The sequence below is a fragment of the Prenolepis imparis genome, unplaced genomic scaffold, assembly GCF_030444845.1.
Source record: "Prenolepis imparis isolate NDT839.2.m4 unplaced genomic scaffold, iyPreImpa1.0 SCAF_15, whole genome shotgun sequence".
In the NCBI taxonomy this organism is placed as follows: Eukaryota; Metazoa; Arthropoda; class Insecta; order Hymenoptera; family Formicidae; genus Prenolepis; species Prenolepis imparis.
The window spans coordinates 5,457,743-5,483,798 of NW_028141173.1; the positions used below are offsets into that span (position 1 = coordinate 5,457,743).

Sequence of the window (26,056 nt, forward strand, 5' to 3'; positions counted from 1 at the left end):
TTTAAGATACTTTAGTCATGTGACATTTTATTTGAATTTATTATAACAAATAATATAGTAATATATATTTCCTTATGTGTTTGTATTGGCATTAGGTCCACGTCGGCGGCCAAAGGTTTGGACAACGTTGACAAACCTACGGTTATACTGAATGCGTCGTTTAGCACGGCCAGTCTTCTTTTTACTTTTTTCTTGTTTTTCAACCTGTAACATATATTTTATATAATACAATGTAAAATGTAAATAATTACACAATGTAAAATTTTCTTATTCAAGAATTTAATTTCAAGATTTCAAAATTTATTTTCTTCTGACATTTAATGCATATATAATATATAAACTATGAAATTAATAGCTATTTATTTGTGCATAATATTAAAATGTAAATTGAATTTCAAATAAAGAAGTATCTTTTTACCTTAGGTGTCTGAGCCTTTACTTTGCCGGCACGTGCCAAAGAACCGTGAACCTTACCTATAAGCAACAAACAAATATTCAATCATCTCATAATTAATTATTAATATTTTCTATGTCTCGATGATAATCATGATATCCAGAATTAAAAATTTAATACTTTTTCTAAACAAATATACATAATGAATGCAGTTTTAATTATTCATGTTCAGAATTTCTAAATAATTTTATATGCACTGCATCTTACTTTTATACATTAGATTTAGTACAACTGCTTATTAAGCAGCTGTTCATGATAAGTGTATAATTTTACATTTATGCAAAATCTAAGAAATGTGCCAATCATGAATAATCACTCAGTGAGCAATTTTGTACTAAATAATTAATTAACTTACCTCCTCGCAGGGGTACAGTCAAATCAAGTACATTTGATGGAAGTTCACCAACACAAGCCTCGTCTATTAATAAACTCCCATTGCAATAAAGGTTAAATTCATCCACGATACCATGGAGGGATGCAATTCTTTTCTATAAGAAATTAAAGATTTGCTTAAATTAAACATTGAATAATCAAACAGTATCTTCTACAGAAAATTATTAATATAGCATATTTTTTGTTTGTATTTATTGTATCATACAAAGTCTATTCAAATAAATTCCTGCTACATTCTAAACATCTTATTTCTTCTTTATGTTTTTCTATTATATAATTAAAATTGTTTTTCTAGAAACTCGTCATAAAGATAATTTTGTAGTAAGCTTATTAAAAAATGAAAGTATTTTCATTCTTTTATAAATTTACATATTACTTTTGCATTATTGCTCCTTCTAGCATTCGTGTAAAGTTAGCAAATACTAGATTATCATTTTAATGCTACACTTTTACAAAATTATCACTCAAAGACAAATTCAAATTTGACATCGAGCTAATAATAATAAAAGAAACGCTAATATACCTTTATGTGTTGTATTCTGTCATTATCTACGCAATCAATGACAGTTGTCTCCTGTCCACGAATCTGGAGCTGCATGGCGTTTGTCATTTTTTGATCGTACCAAAAACTCTGCAATATATGCAATATATAAGCACAAATAATTTGTAAGAGCTTTAATGTTAATATATATTTTTTCGTTTCATGCTATATAATGAATGTTGACTTTCAGAAGTAGTAGTAGTATAAATACAAGTATATATGTAATATGTATATGTGTATTTCTATATATGAATTTTTACCTCACACACACATATACATACATACACACATCAGACACACAATATAACAATTACGTTTTTAATACAAAAATTCCGCGCAAAATTTTAGAATAAATTTTTAGAAAGAGAAAAAAAATGTCGAATGCGAGAATGGAAAAAAGTACGCAGCATGCGAGCAACGTGTTCTTTAGGTTATGACGGCATATGTTCAATAATCCTCTTCGCCTCGAGAAATTCGAACGTCGAGTATTCAACGAAAAGCCGCCAATATATAAGAATCGGTCGAGCGTTGCTCGCGTTTTAATCGTACGTCGTCTCAAATATATTTATTCGATATATTAAATATATTAATTACACGCCTACCTCGCCGAAGATACGCACCAAGGGAAGAGAGACGGAATCGTAGCTTCGCTTCGCGGACGCAATTACCTCCCGAATGCGCTTATTGGCTCCTGCGCGCGTGACGCGGCAAGAAACCACGCGGCAACCAATCGCCCGCTTCGTTTCTGCGCTCGCAGAAAAGTGCAAGGCGATTGGCTGGCCGCGACATCTGGAACGTTCCAGAAAAGTCTACGTCATAGATTGTGACAATCGAGATGGGAAAATCCACTCGTTTTTGGTGACCAATCGGGACGAAGGAGCCTCCGCTCCTCTCATTCCGATTGGTCCATCTGACATTCATATTCCACTATGTCAAGCTAGTAACATTTTTTATACCTTTCTTTCCGTTGGTATAAATAATGCCGTATTTCTATCCATATATGTTTATACTCCAGTTTTTTGGATGAAAAGGGCGATAGATCAGTTATTTCAGTATTGCGAATTAAAATGTCGGTTAAAGTGAATACAAATACCACCTCGCCGTCTGTTGATTTAAGCTCTTATCGGGATCAACATTTTAAGGTTTGTTTCATCAAAATTTATCTATCAAAGTATTTCATCGTGATTTTACACAACATTTATATTTTTTTTTCTTATATTTTCTTATATGTACATATTAATTGTAAAATGCAATTAGTAATTTAATTTTCAAATTGATTTCTTATTCTTGTATCTTTTTTCAGGGCTCAAGGGCTGAACAAGACAGACTTCTGAGAAACTCTACCACCTTGTACATAGGCAATCTGTCTTTTTACACTACCGAGGAACAGATATACGAATTGTTTTCAAAATGTGGTGATATCAGGCGTATTATTATGGGACTCGATAAATATAAGAAGACACCATGCGGCTTTTGCTTCGTCGAGTATTATCTAAGAAGGGATTCTGAACACTGTATGAGATATATAAATGGGACTCGTTTAGATGACCGAATAATTAGGACTGATTGGGACGCTGGCTTTATCGAAGGCAGACAGTATGGTCGTGGCAAGACTGGAGGACAAGTAATTATCTTTAAATTTATATTTTACATTGAATTAGTTTAAATCTAATCTAAGATATATATGGCATATCATACAATATTATTCTACATTTAGGTAAGAGATGAATATCGATCAGACTTTGATAGTGGAAGGGGTGGTTATGGTAAAATAATACAACAGAAAGTAACATCTATCTCGGATGGTGGATTTGGACGGTGAAAGTTTGAAAGATGAGACGATTGTATGAATAGCGCGTGCAAATGTTCAATCTATGTTTTACTAATTACTAATTTATACATAATTATAATTATAAAACAATCATATATGTAAATATAACGTTTAAGAGGTAGATTATGTCAAGTAGCGGTAAAAGTAGAGAACTATTCATACACATACTAAAGTCATGTTAAAACATGTTTTAACATGTCTTTAATAAATGACATTTTTCATTGAAATACTTTCAAACAATTTGTTTATTATGAAATTAATGAATATGTTTTTCATAATAACTTTCGAGTTTAATTTTTACATTCCTTATTTCTATATATAGTAAACATCTTAGAAACAAAATTTTAAGATATAAAAAAAATTAAATATATAAACATGCTATATTAAAATAGTTAAATTTAGAATCACAGACTAATACTTATCATTATCTCTAATATTTATTGTTTTTTTAAATAGAATTGTTTCTTTAAATAGTTTTTAACTAGATTCTAATTCAGAGGTAGTAGATGTGTTGTTATTTTTTTGAGATAATCTTTGCTTGATTAAGCTCATAAAATCTAATGAGTTACTTCTATTATTATTTTTAAAATTATTCCGAGTTTTTAAAGTTTTGTGAGTGATTTTCGAAGATGTACATTTTTCATTGTTCTCATTTGCTACACTTTCATGATTTAATATGGTATTACTTACATGATTAGAACCTTCTCTTCTATTTGTATTACTAGCTTCCTTCTTTGACCTGTTAGCAATCACCGTTCCATTATTGACATGGCCAGAAATTACAATCTTGTCCGTTTTTCCCATATCCTTTTCAGTTTTTTCTGCAATTTTGTCAAACAATGCTCGATTCTCATTTTCGTGATTACATCTATCTTCATCTTCAGTGTATTTTTTATGATTAGCTTTTTCTACTAGAAATTCTGCTGTATGAATTGCAGCGATATCTTCCTCCGATGTATCCAGACAAAGTGTGTTTTTGTTGACAACTCTGCCTCCGTGCAGGAAAGTGGAGATGTCTTTTCGTCGCCACATTTTGGAAGTGCTGGGCACTGACTGCTTGCATTTTCCCTCAAACTGGAATTCCTTTACATCGACATTAGTGATCTCGCCTTTCAGGAACTGTAGATATTTTTTCAATGCCGTGTGAAAGTGCAACTTGTCTACCATTCTGGGAAAATTGGCACATCGCGCGCTGCTCGATGGTGTCACCCAGATTGCAGTATCACCAACGCATTCAGGTTGTAATCCAAAATGAAATTTGGCGTTAGCTCTGATGTTGGCAAATACTTCATAGATACATTTACCATTAAATACTGCAACTTTAGGTTTGTACAATTTTAGCTTCTCTTCCACTACTTTTGCACCCTCTTTAATCTCTGTTCGTTTAAGATCTGCAGCAGATCTAGTGGGACGCGTTACAATGTTTGTTAAGCCGATACTGTATTGCAAGAGCTTATAGTCTTCTTCAAAGCTGACAAATCTCGGTGTTAAGCCAGATTCATGTAGCAGTTTATAAAAGTGATTACCAGGACCCGCATAATATCTACCACGATGCGCTGCCATTAGACTTGGATTGATTCCAACAAAGACTAAATCCAGATTCATCTCCAAATAATCTTCCAATGTAAACTTTTGCACTTCTTCTTCGGACAATCCATCGAACCTGTCTATCTTCTTCTTAGGTCGTTCGGAGACTTCTGGCAGTTTTTTTCTCTTCAATTTATTTAAATCAAGCGATGACATCATATCCGTGCAGCAAAATAGACGTACATGCAGGAATCGATCTGTAAAATTTCAAGATTTTAATTGTAAGATAAATTTTCATAAAATTGTCATACACAAAATTTGAATATATTTTTTCTTACTTGTAGAAAGTAAACTATTGCTTATGGATGAAAAAAGATTTATTGTATATCCTTGACAACTTTTTTTTTTTTTAATTTAGACAATTTCGCAATTTTTAAACTCACATATCTTTATATATTTCGAGACGTACAAATTGAATTTGTTCGAGAAAAATCTCGTCCTATCTTCTTCATAATTGCGATTGTATACAATGACTTTTCACAGGCACAATACTGTTTACAATTTACAAGACGAGGTTAGATAAGTATGAAAGCGCCCTCATTCGGAATCGCAATTTAAAAAATCGATTTAATTCGATATTTGACGTCACAATTATCGATATTCTAAATTTTTCGAATAAATGTGAAAATAAAAATTCCTCCCTTTCTTTATCACCGTGAGAGAAGCAAGAGAACGCAGTTATATTTTCTCCAAAAATTCTTTCTTATCACGAAAAAAATCTCTCTTTTCACAAAAGACTAAAAATTTATAGTCTGTGGCATAATTTTACGCGTAAGTAAAAAATTCAGTGTCATAATATTATTATATGTAAAAATAAAATATTTTATTTCCTTATATCTTTAAAAAGAGTAAAACATATCACAAAATTATCTTCCCTTATACTTTAATAAACTTTATGCATATAATAATCATAATTAATAAAAATAAATTAATAAAAAGTGCAATTTTTTTTTTAGAACGTCGCTTTTGACAATAGCCATTGGGAGATATCCAACATCATTGTATGAGAATAAAATGCAGCTGCAATTCGTATCTGTTAAATGTGTTTGAAGGAAGAGGGAAACGCGTTTCCTTAGGAACGAGCGAATACATTAAGGAAGACAATCTCCTCGTGTGATCCGTTTCTCATCGAATAACTCTTCGTCTAACCTGCGATTAATCTTTCGTCTAAAGCAAAATCCGCGTTATTCGCGACAAAAACGCGAAATGGACATAAATTGCGCCCCGTCTCTCCCCTCGAGGTTTACATTGAACGAGTGGCATTATAACAATCAGTTCAGGTATTGGAGTAAGTCATGCATACGCTATTAATATAAATAATGTAAAAAAGAAAAGATTTTACAGTTAAAATTACACAATTTCAGTGTAAAAACCTTGCTGCATTAATAAAAAGAAAGAAATCGCTCCTTCTTAGATTCTACGTAACTTTTTATAGAGGAAATAAAATATTTCTTTTCTTTTTTTTTTTTTTTTTCATAAAATTATACGCTTTTATCCGCGTTTAGAGGCTCCGATCAGTCCTCCTCCTCCTTTAATATCCGACTATAATTTCGATGATTTAGGTATCGATGCTCCGAAGCGCAACAGGAATCATCGGACCGTATCTTGGCTGAAGCAACGCGCGCGTGCGAATTGTCCGCGGAAATTGCGAAAGCTAATAAGGGGGAGACGGATCATCGTCTGCAAGAGAAGCTTAACGACATCGAGTTTCGTAAGGAGGAGTTGCTGCGGATCAGAAAGGACATTGTCTTGGAAATCGACGCGCTGTCGTTGTACAAAGAACGGCTCGCGGACGCGTTAAAGTCCGTAAAGAGAAACGCTCTCGCAATTTGCGAGAAGTGTCTCATTGCCAGGTCATTAGCCGCTCATCAGACAGCACTTTTCTACAGCCTATTTACCCTATGATCGTTTTGATTGTGTACGGCTACGTCAAACTTAACTTGGGAGAGAAGAGAGAGAGAGAGAGAGAGAGATCAAAGTTCAGTTTTTTTTTTCCCTAATTAATTTTCTATTACACAGGAAACGTAGATTGGGGATCGATTTAGTTTACGACGACGTGGAGAGGAACTTGTTGAAGGAGCGCGAGGTAATTCAAAGAGTGGAGAACTTATTGGATCGAATTCGGAGAGAAACCGGCGAAGAAATCCGCAAATCGAAAGCTACGTTGTATTATATCGATCGCGATCTCGAGAATAAGGAGACCAACTTGCACATCGATCGTCGTAATTTATCTATGAAGGAGACTGATTTTAATTTGAGTATCTATCACGGTACTTCGCCTCTCGATAAGTCGTACGTAACAAATTAAAATTCCTACCTCGCGGCTACGTTGGATTATAATTATGCCAGAAGTGATAAATTAATTTTGTTTTGTTTTTCACGTCAATAAACTGATATTTTTTTATGCATACAACATCGTTCATAATCTCTCAAAATAGTCTGGCAAAATATGTCGGAAAAATTTGTTTAAGATATATGCGAAGTCAGATTAACTTGTGTTCACATTTAAAGCACAGTTTATATAGCGCAACAAATAATTCATATTGCGCAATAATAATAACAGTGTTTAAGATAGACATAAAAAAAAAAAGAAACTATGTTGCTGCAGAGCGGTGACAGTAAATGAATGGGAACTGCAAACGAACAGCAACGTTGTTAGCGCAAATAAAGAGGTGAATAACGCAAAACGATTACGTTGTTACATCGACGCGATACTTAAGCAAACGGTTGATGATTTAAAAGCGCAAAAGGATGCCGCAAACGAGGCCTTCGGACAGCGTATCGAGCAAACCCGAGAAGCTAAAATCAAATTGGAACTTCAACACTCGGAGGTAAAACGAAACATTTCTTCCAAAATCTTGGAAATTAAAGAGTTATTAAAATTTCGAAAAGAGATGAGTATACTCGCAAATTTCTGAAATATATATTCAACAAGGGATCTTTAAAAAAATTCTGAGATTAATTTTTACAACAAATTTTTCGATCGCACTATATCTTTTTATCATCTCGGTTTAAAATCCGTGTTATATGAAACATCCTTTATTCTTCGTATCGATTCTTTTGTAGATAATCAAACAAATTAGCGCCATGTCAAGTAATATAGCGTGCATAAAAAAATCTATAGCTGATAAGGAGGGTTATATGGCTTTGGCTCACACGAGATTAGGACATCGATGTCAACGTCCAGGGATGGAGCTTACTCAAGATTTGGTTGAGACTAATCTCGTCAAGGAAGTACACGAGTTACGAAACGTCGCGGCGAATCTACAACAAATGCTTTGCGAGGTTTGTTGCATTTTTAATATTTATTAAATTTATAAATACTTTTTCAAATTTATATTATATTATATATATATATATATATATATAAATTTAAAAAAGTATTAAAATATATATATATATATATATATATATAAATGTATCATAGGCAGAAGCATCATTACGTTACTTGCTCAAGACACAAATTCAACTCGAGGAGGATATTAACGTGAAGACGAATACTTTGAAAATTGACGAGGTTGAATGCATGACTTTACGTCAAAGTATAGACTATCACGCGTATTAACACTGTTACTATTAAAGCAATTATGTTCTCAATGTTTTTCTCAATGTCTTTTCTTATCAATTAAACTCATCGAATTTTTCTACTATTAAACTTGTATACTCATATATTCTATCTAAAAAATAAAAAAAATAAAAAAATATTATATATACAGGGTGTCCCGAAACTACCGCGAGATATTTTAAAGGCAGATTCTCTGGCCAATTTAAAAACGATTTTTCCTCAGCGAAAATGTCGAGGGAGACCATCATTTTTTGCACGTTCCCAATTTTTGTCATCATGTATCTTTGTAACTAAGCCTTAAATTAAAATTCTATTAAAAGAAACTTTACTTAAAATTAATTGAAGAATGTGGTTTTGTTAATATTATATTTCTAGAGGGCTTAGTTTACGAGAAACCCTTTATTTTTAATCGCTTATAACTCGAAAATTATTGGTGCCTCGACATTTTCGCTGAGGAAAAATCGTTTTTAAATTGGCCAGAGAATCTGCCTTTAAAATATCTCGCGGTAGTTTCGGGACACCCTGTATATCATATAATTATAAAGAAATTGTTCACCTCTTACTGCCGTTAGATTAGATCATAATGTCGAGAAGAGTTGATCATATGCAAAAATACTGGTTTATCTCAACACAAAAAGCACAAGCAAAAAAATTTACATAATTTATCGCCTCTGACGTCAGTATAGCTATATAAGCGATAAAAAATCTGTTATTTTAATCATAAAATATACTAATTAAATTACGTATATATTATTTGCATATATATTTGTAAAGAATCATACAAATGCTTTACCGCTGTCGGATAGCATAAGAAATATTTTTTGCAAATGCGAAGAACGAGATAAAAGTTTTTTATGAAAGCGGGTCAAGTACCACTAATGTTTCTTGCTATACTTTTTGTTGGTGCAACTGCAGCCACGCACAGTTGCAACTTCTCTCTCTTACAAAGCTAAAATAAAGCGAAAAGCGGACGAAGGAGTGGATGGCGTCCAAGAACCGGTACACACACGTGAAATGAGAAGGAGGGAGACCGCTTTCATGAGCGGCCTAACCGACTTGCTGCTGCTATTTCATTTTAGTTCAGACACTAACAGGAATCGAATCACAGTCAGTACATGCACAATTAATTTGTAGACTGGGAGGAAGCTTATGTTCCTTTGCACAATTTCCTCCTTTTACTTGTCGAATCGAGAACGTTATTGGAAAATCCACGTGTAAAAGTGCTTTATGTGACTCATTCCGTGTGTGTGTGAATTTTGTGCGATTGTAAGTTATTTAAATAATTAATTATTAAAATAGAGTTGAATATAAAGAATCTAATTTAATAATTATTTTTATACAGTATACTTTTAAAGTATTTAGTCGTGCTTTATTGTCAAATTAATGGAAAGAATTATATCGTTTTGTGCGCGCGTGTAATAATTAAAATTTATCAATATTTTTTGGGAAAAAAATATACATTTTTATGAATCCACTCTGTGCAGTTTTTTAACAAATTAAAATGGCGGATACCATAACGAAGATGTCAATTAACAACAATAATGGAATGAATGTCCCGCAAATGCTCGAAAAAGATTGTGTAAGTATCTCCATAGCATAATTTTCTTATCTTTGAAAACATTTTTGTTATCTGACTTGTTATTTTATAAATTTGACTTGTTTTCGGTTAATGCAAAAGAAATACTGTACATACTACTACATGTATAAACATGAATGAGAAAGATGGTGAAATAGCAGTTTGAGCGATTGAAAGAGATTCCTTATTAATACAATTATATTTTAAATACAAATATCTATACAAATTTAAATGCAAACAAATTCTCTTTTTAAAATTTATTAAAATCTGATTGATTTTTTTCTGGTATATATGACACGTAAGGTTTTATGTAGACATATAAACATAATCTTTTTTTTACAAGAGAGTAATTTAATTAAATTATATATAACTTTAATTATATTTTTTAATTATATATACAATTATTTCCAAGAATTACGTACAAAAATAATTTTTGCAAAAATTAGGTTGTATTATTTATACGATGTTTCAAATAAAAAAATTAAAAAATATACGAGATATTAAATTTATTACAATAGTTACGGTCCAATCTTTCTTTTTTTTTAAATGCATAATAAGAGATGTCTAGCAAACAGGTTTTAGAAATGGCTCTTGTAAAAAGCAGTGTTGTTTGATTGACAATTCAAACTTTCGTTGCTGATTTGACGTAATGGCCGAAATATTTTAGCAATTTATTTCTATTTTCGGAGATATATCCTTTTTTCGGTTATTTTATGTATGCAACGTATCTCAATAAGATCTCATTTTCCAAATGAATCAACATGTTTACTCGCAAAATTAATAATGGAATTTGCAATTTACGAGCGAATTTGTACATATTCATTACATGATGCGGACCAACAAAAAATATTTTTTATTTAAATTTGAGAATTCAATCTTTTGCTCACACTTCATTAACATTAAGTTTTATGCAAATAATTCATATCTTACTGAGCTCTGAAAATTTCAATGTGAATAAGCCTAGATGTTAATAATTGTAAGAAAGTAAGGAGAATAAAATATACTGTATTGTGCACGAATTCAGCATTATAACTGGATAAGTAGAAAATTAGAAGCATATTGCAAAACAAACAGAAATAGACATAGAAGACTGTTAATTTTTTCATTATATAACGTATTTATCTTTGTCTCTATATAATTAATTTTTTAATTATGGCTTTTCAGCACGATTTTAATTTCATGTTGAATCATGTTTGAAATCGAATGTATATTCGATCGAGCGAGCAGTTTATGTAATCAGAAATCGTGACCCGGCATAATTAAATGTCGCTTGGACATATAAAAGTCCAAAAGTCTTGTTAAAACGAATGTGTTTTTTCTCTTTTTTAAACAACAATATTTTATATATACTAAATATTACAAATATATAAATATACGATATATAAATTATAATATATTATATATTATATATTTTTTTATATAATATAATACTACTCTACTCTTATCTTTTACTGACACGGTTTCTTCATGGAAACAATAAGATAATTAAAAAAGAGCAAGCACAAAAGAAGCTAGCGTAAAAATATAATTCGTTGATTAAATAGTACGACTCGCTCCCTTCATAAATATTGAACCTTCTCCGATTAGAAATAAAAACACTGTCACGGTACAAATATCGATGTTAATCTCTCACGTCAAAAGCATCGAAAAGTAATAGAAACGTCCCGCATATTGTGCAATTGAAAAATAAAATTCCCACGCACTTATACACGTGAAAGCAGGTCACTGATCAGACATTGTTGTTACGATTATTATCACGTCATCACGATTGTTATCACCGTTGATACCCTCTTTTACCGCGGGGTAGCGACATTGTCGTGTTATTGATCATAGTAGAAACCGTAGAGAGATTGGGGTTGATTCGTTCGGGGGTGAAATTCGTCGTAAACCGGCAAACAGCGAATTATTACAAAGCAACCGAGTTGTCTCCGCTTACGACATATAAATGTATATCTGTCTGCGCGGACGACAGAAATGTCAATCGTTGAATCAGCGCAAAGTGCCGTGAGAGAAGGAAAAGGGTGGCATCCCTGAGGGAAGGGCTGGCGATTCGAAAGTGTTTTAAACACGCGGTTTAAAAGGATCTTGCAGAAATGTGCATTAGCGCCATTTAAAGCGCATTATGCGTGGACTTTACGCGGTTCTACTCCCGTAGTAAGTGTATATATATATATATATATACATAAATACGCGAATAAGCGCGAGCGCCTAGATACGATGCGTTCAACCCGGAAATGCATAAGCCGGAAGTGGCGGAGAGCATTAATGACGCCTGGTGTACAATCTTGCGAGCGAGCAAGAAACGTGCCCGGCCAAACGTAACTTACGGTTTGACGAGACCGAGTTTTGCTTCTAACGACAGACGGTACATCAAAGGCACAGACCGTCTATACTACTGTAACATCGGACGGCTATGCCTCGTTTAACAAAACGCAATTCAAAACAGCTAATACAGTTTTACAGCGGATTACACCCGTGTAACTTTTGTGATAAATATTATTTAGAATTAGAATTTTTATTTGTTAGTCGGCAAAATACTTAACAAGCATTCGACCGTTCAATTGTGAAAAAAAAAAAGAATCTGATCAAAATTTTATAAAGTCATATGTTCTATGTCTTCTTAAATTTAATTTGCATAATTTTTTAATAGCAATGTTTTCTTTTATCGGTATATTTAAAACTCTGTAAAAGGACTAGCGGAAAGGGCAATTCTAATATTGTATAATTTTATAATTTGATATTTTTGCAAGGAGAAAACTAGTTAATGAGATACGATATTAGCAGCTTGCAAAGTTGGATTTTTACTTGAGTTCGACTAGGTTTAAGTAGAATACGGAATATATAATAGAAATACGATTGATAGGAGAAACTAAATTGCACTAGAAAGTAGACGGCTGAACTAGAAATCTTGCAGTTTGTTCTAGTCATTCAGTGACTGGAAAATATCATGATAAAGAATGCATGAAGCTCTATACATGCGTGTGTGAATAGTAAAAAATTAATTTATTAAAAATAATTCAATCAAACGAGGAAAAAAAAATTCTTTCCGGATTTAATGTCTTTTCTCTAATGATTGATCTTGCAAGATGCGGAAGAGATACATCTTATAGATTAACACTGCTAAAAACATCTTCGTATTTATTTGATCTTTATGCACGAGGATCGAATTAAAAGATAAGGAAAAGAGCAAATAAACCCGTTTATTAATCAGCAAACGCGATCGTTTGAAAATCTTCAATTTCGCATCATTATTATGTTTATCAATTCATGGGTCACTCGGATGATCTTGATAATACAAAGGTGATAATACGAAATTGATGTTTCCTTTATGACATAGTTATAACAAGTCATCGTGCAGATAATGATAATGGGATTGATGTTTCTGCAAAGAAGCTGTAAGTCATCATGCAGTTTTATCAGAAGCAGAATTAAATTAGATAAATCGATATAATAAATCCATTTATATATATATATATATATATATATATATATAGATAAATATAGTTATCTGAAAAATATTGTTATACTTGAATATTTAATTTAATTCTGTCTCGATTTATCTAATTTTACGTTTATTCTTCTGATGCCTGCGCACGATGACTTGCTATACAACTATGGCTTACAACATCTTCCCGGAAACTTCCATCTCGTTATCAGTCAAAAGTCACCCGGGTGACCCGTGAATTGATGTCAAGGAAAAAAAATACTATTCATCATAGCTAAAGTTTAGCTGTCCCTATATTACACCTAAAATTCAATAGTAGCTAATATTTTTTAACTATACAGTTAAACGAATTCTTCATTAAACTATAGCTAAAAAATATTAGCTGCCATAGCTAAAGTTTAGGCATGACAACTAAATTTCCGGTGTAATATAGGGACCAGCTAAGATTTAGCTGTGGTGGCTAATATTTTTTTCTCCGATAAACGCAATAATGACGTTTGAAGATGACGATGTGTTCTTCGAACAACCGCGCTTCGCTCTTCCTCCTCATCCTTTGACCCGACCTTCACAGATTCGCGCACCTTCTGCCCAGGATATCGAACGCGGAGAGGGCCGTTTCGTAGCCGGGGTTCCACCGGGATCAGGCGGCCAGTCGCGGCCGCCGACGTCGACGTCGACGACACCGACGTCGACGTCGGCGCCGCGCGAGTCTTCCAACGCCGGCAGATGTGACGCGAGGGCAACGTCCGGAGTGGGGCGCGATGTGAACGTCGGTAGGCACCAGGACGCCGGGCAGATGAGTGCACGTGCTGGTGTTGGCAACGGACCAACTGATCGGAGATCGGAGAGAGACTCCGGAGCGAGCGGTAGCAGCCGCTGGAAGGCGGTCGGCCGTTTTCTACGACGCTTGACTCTCATCATGCTGTTGCTGGCGATCGTGGCCGGCAGTCTGGCTCTGGTGACCATCTACATGGGTCCGATCTATCTCGTGCAGCTGCTTGTAGTGGTCTCCGTTGCCTACTTCGTCGCCGGTGGCCGTTTAAGATGGTTCTACATCGCCTTGAGGACGTTGCCACGTGATTCAAAGTGAGTCGAGACTCTTTTACTCTTGTATGTCGATCTCTCTGTTCGTTCTTTAAGTAAAGATCGTATTTTCTCCTTCAACTTGCTCGATCTTTGATAGGTCGATGTTCGTTTTGATGTTTCGTTGAACGAAGCGTCGAGTCGGAATTTAAATGAAAAAAAACGATTTTTACGAAGAGAGGAAAATTTATTGTGAATATCCATGGGCACCCTTATAACTTTTTTCTAGGGGGGGCAGAGTGTACATATACTCAGGTGTGCGTGCACGCGCGTGTGTGTGTGTGGTGTACACACACACACCACACTATTTCGATATATATTTATGTTATAAATTTCAAACAAAAAATTATTTGGTTGACAATTATAAAATTATTCTAAATTGAAAAAATTAAAATATTAAAATCCAAGGGGGGGCATATACCCTTCCTTGCCCCCCCCCCCCTATGGGCGCCCATGTGAATATCGCGAATCGATGATCGTATAAATAGTGATGTAATGAATATAAATAGTGACTTATAACTGCGTAATAATGTTGGGCCGCCGATATTGTTGGAAGCCGCGTCAATGTATCTATACTTAGGGAAAACGTAAAAGTGGAAGAAAAATGGAAAATTCCTCTTACACTACGTCGTTTTAGCAAAATGCAAACAGAGCATTAGCGTGATTGTTATTACGTAATGTTTTGCCGATAAATTTTCAGCCTCTCGATATTTCAGACTCGACTAATCTAATCACAAACATGAAAGATATTATTTACAACGACGATATATCTATCATGTTTATTAATCTTACAATTTTGTATTCTCTGTTGTATTTATTTGTATTTAAAAAGTATACAATTCGCACCTTAATTTCATTACCGATTCTTCAATATTTATGTGTGAATCAGATTGTACGTATGTTATAATAACTACACGTACATAACCGATTTCTTAATTGCTCAAAAAACAAGATCAATGGTCTCTTTTATACTTTTCAATAACGATTTGACTACATGATTCTTTTATACCATTTAATGACGGCTTGATTATTTGTTTTACAAGAATTAAAAAATGAAATAACAGGACATTATGTTGTAGAGACGATTTATTGGCGACGAAAGAAACAATCGGTAAAAATCTACGACGCGTTTAACGATGCTGCTTTAAATGGTTCGTTTCATTTTTCGAATTCTTATTAATGATAAATTCGAAGTGCTTATCCTGGAATCTTTTATGCCTTATCACGATAAACAGCTTGATGAATCAGTCTGCAGACAATTAAAAAAAATGATAGGTTTGAACTTTATCTATTTGTTGATTGAACTTTATCTTATAATTAGACTCTTTCTTTCCGTCGTGATACGTCGTATAATATATTGTAAATAATACATGATAAATGAACTTAACTCTTTCGTCGTGCCAGGTCAATTTAATACATGTAATCATTTTTTCATGTCTTTGTTTTTTTTATAAAAAAAAAGATAAAAAAGACCAATCTTTCGAGTGGAACTGTCGATGTGAATAAAATCTTGTCTGGAAATAAAATACGAAATATTGCCAACAATTGCTGATACTCAATTTATCTAATCGAATGAGAGCACGAACATCACGATTTCATTTTATGACTCGACGTAAACCCAATTTTAATGTGAACTCATACATAAATAAATGAAAAAATATAGGACATTTTTGTATTATTTCTTTTTCTTCAATATATTTTTATCTTCATTTATTTATTAATTTATCTGTCAAAAAAAAAGAACAATGACGTATTCTTTCCTTTTACATTGTGCAGATTTTCTGAGAAACACGATAAAGAATTGTTTGCATTCGTCGCAATAGAAACTTGAAACTTTCTCCGCGAGAGTGATAATAAAAAAATGAAATGTCCCAGTTCGCGAAGATTTCAATGAGTGGATCAAAAAGATTTATGGCGAGAATAATTTTTTATCGCGCGAATCGACAAAAGTTTAAACTAACAATAACTTAGAGATTTTTGCTCATTGACAACCGGTATTAGCAGATATTAATACAGACTTAGGAACTTTCATGCGCGAAGAAAGATATAGCAACTTTCACCGGAAACTGGATATACGAGGTGTACAAAAAGTAAAATCGCGGAAAATTATATACAGAAAATAAAATAAATTTAAAAAAATGTAGCGTGGAAGTGATAGAGGATGTTGCTGTAATAATTTTATGAGCGAGGTTTACTTTGATGCGTTATTTCGAGTTTTATAGACAATATATAATCTTCTGTTCACCTTAGAGGTTGCGAGGAAAAAAACAATTAATAAGTAAATAAATGCGTACAATCTAGAATAGAAACAAAAAAGATTTTCTGATTATATAGCTACAATATTATACACACAATTCTCGATATAAACAGATCTGCAAACTCTGTTGAGATGCAAATTAGTTTCGTCTATTTATTTTGCATAAATTTAACTGTTAATCCTTGAGATTGATGAATAACGAGAGTTACACGTGCTTTATGTGTGAGTATATAAACGTAATATCTAATCTTGAGTAATTACAAAGCAATTACAATGTTCTCTCGGGAAAAAAAAACCAACATTTAAATAATTAAGTAAGTGAATAACGTTTCTTGTTTGCTTCTATATCTCTTCCATCAGCTAAAACAATATTGATATATGACGTTACGATATTTCCATATAAAAATACTGAGAGATATTTTTCTCGTATGTCGTTCTGATGATGAAGATATCAGAGGCATCGCGGAAACGTGCCTTCTCAATTTAAGAGACCAAGTAATTCTTCATCACGATTATTGTATCAACGATCATGACCGTGTCTATGAACATTATCGTGGCCATGACCGTGATTGGGATCTAGGTCACGACCAAAGTCGCGGTTACTCCGATATTTAACGATTCAGAGCGTGATGGATCAAAGAAAGGATTAGGCTTAATCAATATTATCGGAAAGTCTCAGAAGAGATCAGTTAAGATGAGACTCGAGACGCAGTCGTGGCAAAAAGAAGAGATTAAGTGAGAAAAAGAGAGGGAAGGAGGGAAAAGAATTCAATCATTAATATAAAATAAGTCATCAACTACGCAACCTCCGTTTGCGTGCAAACTTTTCCTCGACACTGTATTATATGTCCTTGTCTTCTCCCACTTTATTTTATAAGTTGCCAACTATGGTATCATTCAGCATTGCTGCCGGGAAAGAGAATGTAGTATCCTTCTTTTCTTGACCTCGAGAAGATAACGGAATTTCTTGGCCGTTTAACTTGATTACCTATCCCGAATGACCGACTATATACGTATTTAAGAAATTTACCTCATTGCGGTGTCCCTCAAAATTATAGAAAAAGCGTAAGAAAATGTAAGATCACGTAAGATAATTAAATATGTCTGTCTTTGAATTGATATTTATATTCATATTGCCTTCATATATATCTTTTTGAATAAAAAATTCGATATAAAATAATATCAATCTTCTGTTAGGTATTTTCGCTTGCTTTTTCTCGAAATTTTATTTAATAAGCATTAAGAACAATCAAAGAAATGAATAGCACGAATATACATATATCTGCTCTTGTATAAATTGTTATAAAAGTTGCTTTCTCTAAACGCAACTTTTATTTTTTTCAGAGCACTTATAGCTTATGTAACAATGCTGTGGTCGATGCGTGATCACGAGAAAAAAGACAGAAATGTCGCCGATATATTTAGACAATGGGTTAATCGTCATCCTAATAAAGTCTGCTTTATATTCGAAGATCAGGAATGGACTTATCAACAGGTAAATATTAAATTTTTTTAAACAAAAGAATGACGCATCGCTTTTATTTAAATTTAATGCATACGTTTTATAAATTTAGAAGATATTTCATACAACTTAAATATATGTAAATAATAAATTATGATCGGCGGCTTTATATTCTGAAATTTACAAGTTGAATAGTCTAAATTAATTTAAAATAAATTTCTTTATTTACTGCGGAATTCTTATCAAGCACTAACTAATGATTAATAATTCAATTCAATAATGTAATTAATAATTAATTATTCAATTTAATAATGTAATTAACAATTAATGACTAAATTCAATAATGTAATCAATAATTAATAATAATTCAAGTTAATGATTTACCTTATCTTCTGACAAAATTTACTGCGACCGTTCTAATTATTTACACGTACAGTGAATTTTATGATTTTAAGAATAAAATATAATAGCTCTTGCTCGAATTGAATTGAATTTGTATTTCTAATTCTCATTATATAGCATATGTCATCCTCGTAACTATCTCGATTTTAATAAGCGATTCTCTAATTATATGAAAAAATTTGAGATTTTTTTTCTGTTAGACATATTTATTATTTATAAATATATATCATAATGTGTAATTTTTTAATTTCTCTCTCTTTCATTCTCTCTTTCTCTCTCTCTCTCTCTCTTTTACATAGATGGAGGATTTTAGTAACAAAATCGCGACGATATTCAAAACGCATGGTTATAAAAAAGGAGATGTGGTTGCTTTACTATTAGAGAATCGTCCGGAATTTATTGGAATTTGGCTAGGCTTAAGCAAACTTGGTGTGATAACGCCTTTGATTAACATCAATCTTCGTAAGAGCAGCCTACTGCACAGTATCAATATTGCAAAATGTCAGGCGTTTATATACGGCGCGGAATTCTTTAACGGTAAGAGGATAATAATTAATACGATAGTTATTATTTTATGCGCGTTGAAAACCTGAGATAACGCAAAATTTGACATCTAAACGTAAAATCGATATAGCTCGATTCACCATTTTTTTCTTACAGTTTTTAATCTTAAATATATTTAAACAGCACTAAACGTCAATTTCAGCTGTGACAGATATCGCCTCGTCTTTGGATGCTAAATTGGCGCTATACAGATTCGGCAGTCATCCGAATGCGATGTCGATCGGATTAAAAGAGAAAGATTTGAATGCAATTCTGGTGGATACGCCAGCGACTCCACCAGTGGTACAAGAGAAAGGCGGTCACAATGATAGACTGTTATATATATACACTAGTGGAACTACAGGTCTTCCAAAAGCAGCTATAATCACGAGTTCGAGGTGAATATATAAGTTACATTTTTAATTCAAAGAAGATATGGAATTTTTGGAGAATTTTCGCCCGAAATTTTTTGAAATTTTGAAAATATATAGTTGATTTTATATATAGCCCCTTTTCCCTCTCTTTCAATCATTAGGATGGAAATATAATAACAAAGACATATCGTTTTTTTAAAAATGATAAATATCAAGAGATTGAAAGAAATTACATCATATTTTCCCAGATATTTCTTTATCGCGGCTGCTGTACATTATGTGGGTTTCCTACGCGATTCGGATAGAATATATACACCTCTGCCCTTGTATCATACAGCTGGTGGAATTATGGCTATAGGGCAAGCTTTGTTATTTGGACACACAACAGTAATTAGAAAGAAATTCTCAGCCAGCGCGTACTTTAGTGATTGTCTTAAATACAAATGTACCGTAAGTACTTTTAATTTGTTAAATTTAGATAATTCTAAACACATTATAATAACTTATGCCAATTTTATTCTCTATAAGTTTAATTAGTACTTGCCCTGTCTTATTTTCCTTACAATTAGATTCACAAACCATTAATAAAATATTTTACTAAATATAAATATGCATATAAGCATCATATTTATATATTTAATAAAGTTTTGGAAAATATCAGGTTGCTCAATACATAGGCGAAATGTGTCGGTATGTCCTGGCAGTATCACCTAAGAAGGAGGACCAGGAGCATAACGTTAGAATGATTTTTGGCAATGGGCTAAGGCCACAAATTTGGGAAGAATTTGTAAAACGGTTCAACATTCCAAAGGTGCTTGAATTTTATGGCGCTACCGAAGGCAACAGTAATATTAGTAAGTAACAAAATATTTTAGATCCATTACACATACATAAATAATGCGTTGTGTAATATGAAATGGATATATAAAATATCAGATCAATTCATTTGTTGTCATCAAATAGCAATTACACATATAAAAGGATATTTCAAAGCATCTTTCACACCTTTTCGTTGCCTAAATCAACGTTAGCTTTATTTTTATCGAGGCGATTTTGTTTTAAAAGTATTGTAGAATTGAGCGATATTTGAAACGTTGTAAAAATCGTATTGTTTTCAGTAAACGTCGATAATAAAGCTGGCGCAGTAGGTTTCATTTCGAGAATTATTCCTTCGGTATATCCTATATCTATTATCAAAGTAGATAAAGATGGCGAACCTATACGTAATGCTAAAGGGCTGTGTCAAGTTTGTGAACCAAGTAAGTATTGCAATGCAATAAACTTTAATTAATGATAATAATTAACATACCCATTGCAGATTTAACGTACGCGAAATGAAAAAAATATTCAATTTGACATTCATTGGTATTTCAAATTTTACTATTATAAAAGATGTACATATAGACAAAATATGTATTACGTTAAACCTATATTAAACTAACGATTTTCCTATGACTCTCGAGCAATGGATATTTTAATTAATATTGTTAATCACATTATTTTTTTCTCGGAATTCTCTATACATGCTACATGGCAAACAAATTTTTCATTTAATAGATGAACCTGGTGTCTTTATTGGAAAAATTTTACCAAACAATCCGACCAGGGCATTTTTAGGATACGTGGATGAAAAAGCATCTGAGAAGAAGGTGGTTCGCGATATTTTCACAAAAGGAGATTCTGCCTTCCTATCAGGTGCAAAATTTTGCTTATTATTTATTACATATCAAAATGAGTTTGGAACTACATAAGTTTCTTTTTTATATTCCTTTTATAATGGAATTATCTATCTACCTATCATATATATATATATATATATATATATATACAGGGTTGGGCAGATATGTATCTTAAAGTATCTTAGCTCAGATACTTTAAGATACATATCTGCCCAACCCTGTATATATATATATATATATATATATATATATGATAGGTAGATTTAAATACAGTATTTAAATATCGAATAATCAAGTATCTAGAATTTTGTAATTAATTATTTAATCTAAATGTATCTTGTATTTAAATGTATTTATGTAATTACATTATTATCCCACGTGTGAAAAAGGCGTTTATAAAATTTGATACTAGTCTATGTTCTTCTGCTCCTGTAGAGAGACTGTTCTTTTTTTTTGCGGGATTTATACATTCGCCTACTCGTGGCCTTCTATCTGACAAAATGTTTGAAACATTGGTATTTTTAAAAGATCAATAAGAATTAACAAAGTTATACATAGTTTGTAGTGATGATAAATAAATAGAGTATACTCTATGTATACTTGAAAAACCTATACTTAAATTACTATAATATATGCTATTATATATAATATATATGCCATTATATGTCTATTATTTTAATTATTATTATTTTACGAACTTTAAAGTTAAAATAAATGAACTTATCTCTCTTTCAAAGTGCTGATTTTACTTTTAATTCTATTTTCATACAATTCTACTTTCAATATATAATCAGGAAATTTGAAGAATAATTGTATTTAAAAGTATTTATAAATGTATTTAAATACAATTAGTATTTAAATATATGTCAAAACCAAAGTATTTAAATAGTATTTAAATATATATCAAAAAGTATCTTGTATCTTGTATTTAAATATTTTGTTTTGAAGTATCTGCCCAACCCTGTATATATATATTCGTCAACATTATGTTGGACAATTTTATGAATTTGATTAATTATTTAGGGGACATCCTCGTGGCCGATGAATTGGGATATTTATATTTCAAAGACCGAACGGGCGATACGTTTAGATGGAAAGGAGAAAATGTATCAACTTCTGAAGTTGAAGCAATAATCAGCAATCTCGTCAACTATCGAGATTGTATAGTATACGGCGTTGAGGTAATAATATAAAATAAATAAGTTTTGCTATAATAATTTCTTGCAATATCGAGACACTAGTGCAATAATTATTATATAACGCAATAATTGTCAATAATTATGAATAATTCTCAATAATTATTTAAATTAATTATCATAAAATGTATTAATACGATACTTTTTCGAAAGAACCGTAATCTAGCAACGTAATAAAATATGATTATCGATATAGGTTCGAGGTGTTGAAGGTAAAGCGGGAATGGCTGCAATTCACGATGAAAATGGAACATTGGATATAAATAAATTAACTGTCGACATTAAGGAACAGTTACCTACTTATGCTAGACCACAATTTGTCAGAATTCTGACGAAAATTGATCTCACAGGTACGCCTTTACGTATAAATTCAATATTATTGAGTTAGAAAAACAAGTGTGTGTTCAAACTATAAATTTAAACACTAGCCCTAACTGATTAGAGAAAATTATCATATCACGTTGAAAAATGTGTGAGAAATTAAAATATGTATTACCATATTGAAATATATAAAATAAGCGCTAAATATTTGTATCTATTCATGATTTATAGGAACATTTAAGTTGAAGAAAAAAGATCTCCAAGAAGAAGGGTACAACATGGAAAAAATACAAGACAAGCTATATTATTTAGACGTAAAGCTTGGTTATCAGTCATTAACACGAGAAATTTATGATCAAATTCAACAAGGCACGATAAAATTCTAAGTATGTTAGCCGGAAGACTGTAAACTATATGACAATAATTACAATGTTTTAGAATATTTCATTGTCATACATACACACACACAAAATTATACGCGAATCTCAGAAACTCTTGATTTTCTTCAAATAGTAAAATAATTGCGATTAAATTAAGCAGTGCATCAGTACATTTATCAATATATTAAGAGATAACTGCTATTGGATTGCGTTCACTAAATTCATGTTCTGTATACAGGCGTAGAATATATAATGACAACTTCAACAAGTGCATATAAAACGAATAACAAGTAAGTAATAGTTAAAATCTGGATGCAACTAAACAGTTGAAGTTATTCGTGCAATTAGATTTTTCGTAAAAATATGTGAATAACAATATGCTTTTAAACTTAATCTTAATATATGCTTGCATTTTCTATTAGAACCTTTATTTTCGTTCTATTATTATATGCTTTAAATCAATATTTTTTAGAAAATATTTTCCTGAAAAATATTCCTTACTTGAATTGTTTCATATATTTTTATATAGATATTATTTTTAATTTTTATAAATTATGGTAATCTTTTCTTTTATAACGCACAGCACTCTTGATATTTTGTAATTATTTAATTATTTAGTTATATCCAGATTGTAACATTTTTTATATTTGTGTTTTACATTAATATATATTTGTATTGTTTCATAAAAAACATTTGGAAATGTGTATAATAAATTATTATTATACAAACGACTGTTTATCTATTTCTTGTATATCCATTATGCACTGTTCAAAATATTAAAGTACAATCAAAATAAAGTATAGAACAAATGCAGCTAAAAAACGCATTAATTGTATTAATTGAAATTCTTATTCAAATTCAAATTCAATCGTAATCGAGTATTTATCGTAAAACAAAATTTGCAAACTTGGATAAATAAAAAATATTTTAATTTATTCGAAGGAATATTTATGGTGACAGAAATTGCAAATTTTCACTATTTATATAATTACAATTTTTAAAAAATTTTCCAACTTTTGCAAATCTAACTCTAAAAAATTTGTAATCTTTGCGTGCGCGCTTAGAATATTTATTATATATAGAAAACTAAAAATTGCAGACGAAGAAAAAATAATAGAAGATTCAGCGCGTTGTAAAATTTATATTTACACGTTCAAAATAATGATTTTTAATTCATATATAATAATTATGCCTTATTAGCTTGCAAAGTTCAGCAGCAGCAATTTTGATATCAAGAGAAGTTTATGCAAAAGTCTATATCTGCATTAAAAATCTATATGCAAAATAGATCGCCTTGATTTTAAAGATAACGATTTCAGCGAAAAAAAATCAATCAAAATTATCGCAATAGCTTAAATTCTACTCACCGATATCGCTGATTCAGAATCGGCCATATGTTTTGCACTCGAGTCTGCAGCAAAAAGAATAATATTGTCGATTAGATTTAAATTAAACAAGTGTGACAATTAAAAATAAAAATTTTCTTTTGCAATAAAAATTTACTTTTTATAAATTTACGAAAAAGATTTAAAATTTATTGTACAAAATTACAAAAAGTTAATTATAAATTATAAATAGATAAATAATATAAAATTTTGAATTAAAGTAAAATCTATAAACTTATTCTCTTATAATATATATATTTCCAAAATTTAAAATTATTATTGAATTATTCTGAGAAGATTCTTTGAAATTATTAAAAATTTTAATTGTGAAATAATTAAAATAAATATAAAATCTCATTACCTTCGAGTCGATTCTGCTTGGCCTAAACTGAATCCTTCGATATAATGTTGCAACGCCAAATTCATGAGAGATATAACCTCTCTATAACAATAAATAATCATCTCGATTAAAATTATTGATTTAATAAAATATCATTTATTATAATTCAATATTAGGATACAAAAGTACTTAAATCATTCTGTTTCTATTCAAGAATAATAGAAAAATATTTTTAATTCACGATTTGAAGATATTTTTAAATCGTCTTAAATTTGTATTGTAAAAAAATAAAAATTACATTATAAATTTGTTAATAGCTTAAAGCACGCCAAATCTAGAAAAAAATAGACGTTATAAAAAATAAACGTCATAATATTTTTAAAAAGTTTTAAATATCGTATAATTTTTATTAAACATTAATTGTAAAAAGTAAATAAAAGTATATATATATATACATATATTATATATATACATACCTTGTGACGGATTCCGCAAAGCTCGAACTGGATTCTCATCCAATATTTCACAATGTTATTTATTACTATTTTTCACTCAATTTAACACTAATTATATATGCGCGCACAAAATTATATTGTAAGTTGATAAAATAACCTCTCTATCTCTCCCCTCGCCCCCTCATTCTCTCTCTCTCTCTCTTTTGCGACTCTTATACTCTCTTTTCAACACGAAATGTTATCATGTAATTTTGTTGTTGGAACTAGAATCGCGGAAAGAAATGATGTACATATGTATGTATGTGCAAAGTTTATAACATTGATATTGATCATTTATTTAACGAAGATGTATTATATACGTACATATCAGATGATGTATTCTTTGTAACGAAATGTATAATAGAAATAAAATTGTCATACATACAATTATAATATATTACGAGTCGTACTATTGCTTTGATCAAAGTATTCTACGTGTTGTATTCTACAATTGCGTTTCGCTTACTTTAAGGCGTTTAATCTTACCGCTAAATACTGCTTCAATTAAAGAATTTTTCGTACAATGCGTATTGTCGTAACGAGAGAGAGAGAGAGAGCGCGCGTGTACGGCGTGCTCGACGACTTTGACCCTCAGGTGGCGCGTCACTCGTGTTGGAATTCGGAGCGAGGAGTGGGGAGGAAGCGGCGCCGGCGGGCCGGCGCGACAGTGGGAGGGAGTGGGGGAGCGGCGCCGGCGCGGCCGTGGGGGGCGGAGTGGGGGAACAGCAGCGCCGGCGCGGCCGTGGGG

The 26,056-nt window shown here is 31.6% G+C and overlaps 4 protein-coding genes across 7 annotated transcripts; 3 read left to right on the forward strand and 1 right to left on the reverse strand.

The window, feature by feature from the left end:
• LOC145945821 (uncharacterized) lies at positions 1–25,899 on the reverse strand. Of its 2 annotated transcripts, XM_083055003.1 has the most exons (8): positions 25,291–25,899; positions 24,836–24,916; positions 24,457–24,500; positions 3,910–5,003; positions 1,371–1,478; positions 810–942; positions 419–474; positions 1–204 (listed from the first exon to the last, which is right to left on the reverse strand). In XM_083055003.1, exons 4-8 carry the CDS (start codon positions 4,963–4,965, stop codon positions 73–75), a joined length of 1,485 nt encoding a protein of 494 aa, XP_082911129.1. In that variant the 5' UTR covers positions 4,966–5,003; positions 24,457–24,500; positions 24,836–24,916; positions 25,291–25,899; the 3' UTR covers positions 1–72. The 2 variants fall into 2 exon arrangements, with proteins under 2 accessions (XP_082911129.1, XP_082911130.1); XM_083055004.1 differs by lacking the exons at positions 24,457–24,500; positions 24,836–24,916; positions 25,291–25,899 and adding an exon at positions 5,085–5,227.
• Positions 2,368–3,447, forward strand: Cbp20 (cap binding protein 20). The gene is made up of 3 exons (XM_083055017.1): positions 2,368–2,530; positions 2,692–3,012; positions 3,106–3,447. The coding sequence occupies exons 1-3, from the start codon at positions 2,456–2,458 to the stop codon at positions 3,208–3,210; spliced, it is 501 nt and encodes a 166-aa protein (XP_082911143.1). The 5' UTR covers positions 2,368–2,455; the 3' UTR covers positions 3,211–3,447.
• Positions 5,296–8,757, forward strand: Tektin-c (Tektin C). The gene is made up of 7 exons (XM_083055005.1): positions 5,296–5,577; positions 5,763–6,086; positions 6,369–6,659; positions 6,826–7,098; positions 7,415–7,637; positions 7,873–8,091; positions 8,234–8,757. The coding sequence occupies exons 2-7, from the start codon at positions 6,013–6,015 to the stop codon at positions 8,369–8,371; spliced, it is 1,218 nt and encodes a 405-aa protein (XP_082911131.1). The 5' UTR covers positions 5,296–5,577; positions 5,763–6,012; the 3' UTR covers positions 8,372–8,757.
• On the forward strand, positions 9,438–23,683 carry Fatp1 (Fatty acid transport protein 1). 3 transcript variants are annotated; one of them, XM_083054990.1, is made up of 13 exons: positions 9,438–9,637; positions 9,856–9,950; positions 13,964–14,478; positions 18,077–18,227; positions 18,896–19,133; positions 19,303–19,537; positions 19,762–19,963; positions 20,175–20,367; positions 20,632–20,772; positions 21,071–21,208; positions 22,216–22,373; positions 22,585–22,738; positions 22,941–23,683. In XM_083054990.1, exons 2-13 carry the CDS (start codon positions 9,873–9,875, stop codon positions 23,093–23,095), a joined length of 2,358 nt encoding a protein of 785 aa, XP_082911116.1. In that variant the 5' UTR covers positions 9,438–9,637; positions 9,856–9,872; the 3' UTR covers positions 23,096–23,683. The 3 variants fall into 3 exon arrangements, with proteins under 3 accessions (XP_082911116.1, XP_082911117.1, XP_082911119.1); XM_083054991.1 differs by having other exon boundaries at positions 13,985–14,478; XM_083054993.1 differs by lacking the exon at positions 9,438–9,637 and having other exon boundaries at positions 9,782–9,950; positions 13,985–14,478.
• Positions 25,900–26,056: the final 157 nt, after the last annotated feature.